Raw genomic sequence first — 5,995 nt, forward strand, 5'->3', positions numbered from 1 at the left:
GGGGGGCGGGGGGAGCAGCACTTCAAACTCTCGAATTCGTTTCTACCCAAAGGGACGTTTAAAAGGCTCTCCATCTCCAAAAGCAGCCCTTGACAACGACTGTCCAGAAAACACGCTCGAGAAGGGCGATCGTGCCCACTCGCCTGGCAGAGTGGGACCAATCTTTTACCTTGTGTTTCATCTTGGAAAATGTGTTGGTGTCTATGGGACCCGTGACAACAGCCTAGCCAGCCTTTTGGGACCTCATGTGATTCATCTCTGTCTCCCCAAGTGACCGGCACAGGGCTTTGCACACAGTAGGCACACAGGAGCAGGTGAATTGAAAGCAGTCTTCTCAGGAACTTTGGAAAGAAACGAAAATCTCAAAGTCAACTTCCCTCCCAGGTTTCTGTACCTGATGCAGGATTCATTACTCGACACCTGCTGGCAACCCGCTTTTTAATATTTGGGGGCATTTCACATCAATATGCGCGTCATGCTGTTAGGTGGCTGGGGCTGTTCTCTCTCAATTGCCTCCATCTCCCCACAAAGCCTGGAATAAAGTGCTGGTTCCAGAAGTGACTCAACGCATAACTGCCAGGTAGCCAATATCATTTTCAATTTCCGAGGCAGCTCCGGGAGCGGGGGCAGAGGACTGATGTGACAAACACAGATTTGACTAGTTTCTTTGCTTCAACAAGTGAGTGGGAGCACGGAGGCTCGGAGCCCTACCCTGGTTAGGGGAGTCCCACAGCAGGCTGCTGGTTCCATCCACATACACCTGTTTGCTCATGTCCTGAAACTGCCACCCAAACATTCCTTCCTGTCACTGAGCCACCTGCACTTGCGAATGCTTCTAAAATAGAAGCAGAGTGGAAGAACGTGTCCATCAGCACAGCCCCCAGCCCCTCTCCCAAGGCCTCCGCATGCCTTTCATGGATTCAGAGTCTGAGCTGAAAAGAACTCGGGGGCATCAAGTTCAAACCCGGCCTGGCTCATGAGTCCTATGGAAAACATCTCCAATATGTGGTCATCTGTCCTTTGATTTAACACCGCTTCTGTCAGAGAGCCAACCACCTCCTGATAGCCATTCCGTCGCAGAGCCCTAATTTTTAGAATATTTTTCCTTGGGCTGAGCTGAAATCTGCCTGTTGCTTAACTACCACCCATAAGCTCTAATTCTGCCCCCGGGGCCACACAGAAAACATCTTAATGCCTCTTCCACAGGACGATCTTGAAGGGGCTGAAGACAACATTCTTCAAATTCATTCCAAATAAGTACCTTACTGTACGAGACTGTCAGGAGCTGGAAACTGCGCCTTCCCGTCCCACAGGTCCCCCCGCCCCCACCACCAGGCAGAGCCCAGCAGGTGATCCGCGTCCACACTCTATGTACCAGCGACAGACACAGCCATGTTCCTCAGCCTGGTGACAACCTGAGGTCGTTCATCACCCGCTCGCTCCCTTTTGAAATTCTCTCTGCAGCAAGCACTCTTTAAACTCTCGCACGCAATGCATTTTAAAGAGCATTTCTGTGCAGATCCGTTTGCTCGACCTCGGCTCTGAGCGCGATGGAACGGCCTCTCGGTGTGGTCTCAGTGAGTCGGAGGGATGCCAGAATGTACCTGTACATGTGCACGGTGGGCGCTCGACGACACAGTGTCTCGTTAAACGCTCATTTGCCGATGACGATGCATCTTGCAAAGAACATGCATTGCTAATGCAAAATCTAGTCCAGAAGTATGTATTAGGACGTGCACATTTTTTTAATAATGCAGACAATCTGAGTGTGTTTATATCAGTGGATCGGCTCTGAGCTGCCACCTCCATCATAGGCGCAAAGCACTCCTAGAAAACGAAGTACTTCCTTTACATGCACCAAAGAATCACAGCCCACCTCACTGGTGACAGCTGGCATTCATCTCCATTCAGAGGGCACTCACCAGCACCCAGGTGTTCCCAAGTTTTTTCCCACTGTGCCCTGAAAACCACCTGGACAACGTCTTTGTGCCCCGAGCACTCTCGGTGGGGCTGTGCTAACTTGAAAGCAAGCAAGCAGGTGGGTCGATGCGGGCAGAACCTTTAGAAACATCTCCCTCAGGGCAGAGCGATCAGGATTTGAGATACCCCTGTCCAGTGTCCCACAATACAACCCACACGATGATGAAGCCCTTTTGGTTTCCCTGGACAGTGTCATCGCAGGGCACAGCTAGAGCTCAGCATGGTCCTTTCGGTGGGTTTGCCAAATCAATCCCACTTTATCGGACCAACCAGTATCTTAATGCCACGAACTAAGTCGAAGAACACAAGATGAAAGGTAGACACAGCCGAGAAGCAGGTCAAGAACGTTCAAGAACACCCACAGCCAACACGTAGAAACAAAACCTCAACACGTCGAAAGCAGTTGCTAGACGCTGAGGTCTTAATTCTGGGTTTGGTAGCCTGCGTGCAGGCACGGCGAAGGTCTGAGGATGAATCCCACCACGCCGAGAAACAGCTGTGGGTGCGTGACTTCAGCCACCGGGAGGGACCGCCAGGCGGACGACCTCCAAAGGGAAAGCGGGATTACAGGAGGTCGAACCCCTTCGCATTTAACCCACGCTGACTCCAAGACAAAAACACCATGTGTCTCACAGGAAGCAGCCTGTTGGCATTTCCATGGATTCTAGGAAGATGGCTTTGCTTTGAGTTACGCTACCGCTGGACTTGTCACTACGGCAAAATGGCGTTCCACGTTTACACGAGAGGGCAGACACAACACGGACACGGCAGCTGGGTTACAGACGGGGCTCCAGAGCTTCCAGAGGAGCATGCTTTCCTGAGCGAGCCCACTCCGGGGATCCCCTGCAGCAGGACATGGAGAGCCTTCGATTTTCCAGGCCCGAGATAGAGCCGTACTAATCTCTCCGTCCTTTTAGCCTTTGGGGTTCAACAACACGATCGAGGGGCATCTAGCTGTCCCCTGACCCTAAAGCTCTAGTTGATCTAACAATTTTCTCATGTAGAAATCAAACTGGAATAAACAATATTGGTGGGTAAAGAGGGATTCTAAGGGCTTTACCACTGACTCACAGCAGAGTAATCCAAAGAGCCCTTTCTCCTTAATGTCAGGTTTTTTGTTTTTTTTTTTTAATTTCACCTTCAGCATCTAAAACAGAGCTTGACAGGTGCACGCGACAGATATTTGAATTAACTAATTTTGTTGAAAGTCCATCTAGCAAAGAGCTGTGAGGGGCACCATGAGGTTTCCTTGCTAGCGGACCACCCTGCAGCAGCCCGCCGGGCGGCTGTACCCACTGCCCGTCCGTGCAGAAAGCCTGCCCGTAATGGGTGGTCCCGGCTCATTCAAGTCTGTCTTCTAGCCCTCGTTCTCAGCTAGAGCTCATGGCAGTCCACCCACGCTCGGGTCTGCAGACAAGCAAACCGTCACCCAGTCTGTGGGAACCCTCTTAGGGAAGATGCTTGTTTGTCCATGAGGTAATTATTGATTGATTGAGACTGCATGGATGGGGGGGGATTTTTTGGAAATTTCTCAAATTACAGTCACTATAACATCTGCCAAAGGTGGTTTCATGATGAATGACCGCCTGAGGTCACCATCCTCAAACCGCTAAGCCCTTGGAAACTGCCCAGGCTGGGTCTTTAGTACCCGCATCCAGACCCTTGTCTCCCCTGAGCCTCTGCCATTTTGCGGTCCCGTTTGAGCTGCTTCGGCTTTGTTCCTTTTCCCGATCACACTGGAGAAGTTGGGGAGGGGTACGGACCCCACGAATGATCCATGCCCAGGGCCCAAGTACTCTAACCTGTGGCTCGCTCGCTCGCTCCTCGGCACCCGCCGGGTCCCCCGCCCCTCGCTTCACCCGAATCATCTCAAACAAGGTTCCCTCCTGCCACCTGCCGGCGTGCAGGCGTCTGCGCCGGGGCTCGGCGCGCGGGGCCCGCCGGGAGGCGCCCCCGCCTCCTTACTGCACATGCCCGGCAGAAGTCCGGGCGCGCAACTTTGCAGAACCTCTCCGCCCCGTCTCTGCTCGCCTCAGTCTCCTGTCTCCTCTCCCAGGCGAGAGGACCCGCCAGGCGCCTCTCCGAGTCCTGGACTGCGGAGTCTGAGGCTTGGCGAGGGGAGCGGGGAGGAGACGGGCTTTCTGCCCACCCCATCCCTTTTTGCTCAGAGGGGCGAGCAGAGGCGCGGAGCTTTAGAAAGTTGAGTGGGCAGGAAGGTAGGTGCTCCTCTTTCTGCCCTTCCACCGAGGTGGGGCTGGGACCTCCGGACCCAGCGTCTCGCCTCGTATAAGGTGCACCTTTCTTCCGGCTCTCGCAGCCGATGCGCATCGGAGCCGCTCTCTGCAGAGCCAGGGGGCGGGCCGGCTTCTCGGTGTGTGCCTAAGAGCATGGATCGCAGGCCGCGGGCTCCGCAGTGGCGCCGAGCTCGCCACCATCACCACGACCTGTGCCCCCCGATCGGCCGCCGGGCAGCCACCGCGCTCCTCTGGCTCTCCTGCTCCATCGCGCTCCTCCGCGCCCTGGCCACCTCCAACGGCCGCGCCCAGCAGCGCCGGAGCTTCCTTAACGCCCACCACCGCTCCGCCGCCCAGGTGTTCCCCGAGCCCCCCGAGTCTGACCCCGAGCTGGAGGAGGCTGAGCCCGAGCCGACCCTCCCGGAGTGCCTAGAGTACGAGGAAGCCTTCGACTACGAGTCCGAGACCGAGTCTGAGATCGAGTCCGAGACCGACTTCGACACCGAGCCCGGGACCGCCCCCACCACCGAGGCCGAGACCGAGCCCGAGGACGAGCGCGGCCCCGCGGTGCCCAAGCACAGCGCCGCCGGCCAGTCCCTCAGCCAGCGCCTCCGCGCTCTGGGGCTGCGAAGCCCCGACGCCTCCCCCAGGCGCGCGCAGCCCAGCGCCCGGGAGCCCCAGCGCCCCAGAGAAGGGGAGGTGCCCCGGAACGAGGATCCGAGGGACCCCGAGAAGCCGAAAGAGAAGCAGCAGCGGCGCCGCTGCAAGCCCAAGCAGCCCGCGCGCCGCGCCCCCTCCCCGGAGCCCCCCGCCAAGAGGGGCCCCATCCCCATCCGGCGCCACTGATGGACGACGCCGTCCAGATTCTCCTTGTTTTCTTTGATTCAGGTTAGTTCCCGCTGCGAAACTGCGGACCTGGGGCCGGTGTGGGAGCCGCGGGAGGAAGAGGGCAGGTTAGGGGAAGGCGGGGAGACAGCGGGCCCAGCTGGCCGGCTGGGGGGTGGTGGCCGGGGCAAGCTGGGAAGAGCTCCTCAAATCTTCCCGGGGTGGGGGGTGCGCTGGGAGAGCACCGGGAGGGCGCAGGGGGCGCCCCGGTGGCCCAGGGCTTGTTGGACGGTGGGCGCTCTTTGCGCCCCGCTAGAGACAGCCTGAGGTGTCCAGGACGCACGACCGAACCGCGGCCGCACCCCAGCTTTCGAGCTGCACACCCCAAAGCACGGGTAAGTCACCTGTTTCTGTGCTTTTCTCCTTCCTAGAGACTAGTCTCAAAGCAGGCGGCTTTGGCGGGCGCCCGAACGTGGTTGGGAGGCGCGCGCCAACTTTCACAAAGCAGAGCAGCCTCACTGTGGCGACGCTGTTGGAACGTGCCAAAAGTAACCGCACGGGGTTGGGCGAGAACTCCGGGGACCGCGGGCTCCGGGACACTAGGAGCCCGGAGCCCAAGTCCAGTGCGGCCAACGTGGAGGCTCAGGATCCTGGGTGCCAGTGCCCCTGCGGCCATGCGCCAGTCCCGGCTGCCACCGCCAGCCTCCTGGCGCTCGCGGGGCCAGAGACCGCGGCAAAGAGCGTGCGCACCTGCCTGCGCGCCCTGGAGCCACGTCTCAGAGCGGAGGGCAGGTCTCCCCCAACCCCCCGCCCCAGTACCGCACTTGGAGGGCAGGCAGAGGAGGTCCAGGAGTCTCCACGGGTACCTCTACGGGCCACCAAGGCTGGTGCTGCCGGCTTGGTCACGTCCGGGTATCTCCAACCTTGTGGCGGAGCTGGGTGCCGCTTGGCTGGAG

At 58.2% G+C, this 5,995-nt stretch overlaps 2 protein-coding genes across 2 annotated transcripts in view; one reads left to right on the plus strand and one right to left on the minus strand.

Annotated features, from left to right (window-relative positions):
• Nucleotides 1-5,995, minus strand: part of LOC111743677 — a 20,258-nt gene that overhangs the window by 12,536 nt on the left and 1,727 nt on the right. Inside the window, exons 2-3 of the mRNA XM_023534096.1 lie at nucleotides 5,906-5,989; nucleotides 5,444-5,680 (exon numbers count right to left, since the gene is read on the minus strand). Coding sequence (XP_023389864.1) covers nucleotides 5,444-5,680; nucleotides 5,906-5,989 — 321 coding nt within the window. The remainder of the gene's footprint in view (nucleotides 1-5,443; nucleotides 5,681-5,905; nucleotides 5,990-5,995) is intronic.
• LOC105296083 (neuroendocrine secretory protein 55-like) lies at nucleotides 4,368-5,227 on the plus strand. The gene has a single exon (XM_023534102.1). The coding sequence runs from the start codon at nucleotides 4,368-4,370 to the stop codon at nucleotides 5,058-5,060; it is 693 nt and encodes a 230-aa protein (XP_023389870.1). The 3' UTR covers nucleotides 5,061-5,227.

This window comes from Pteropus vampyrus, unplaced genomic scaffold (genome assembly GCF_000151845.1).
Source record: "Pteropus vampyrus isolate Shadow unplaced genomic scaffold, Pvam_2.0 Scaffold118, whole genome shotgun sequence".
NCBI classification, from domain to species: domain Eukaryota; kingdom Metazoa; phylum Chordata; class Mammalia; order Chiroptera; family Pteropodidae; genus Pteropus; species Pteropus vampyrus.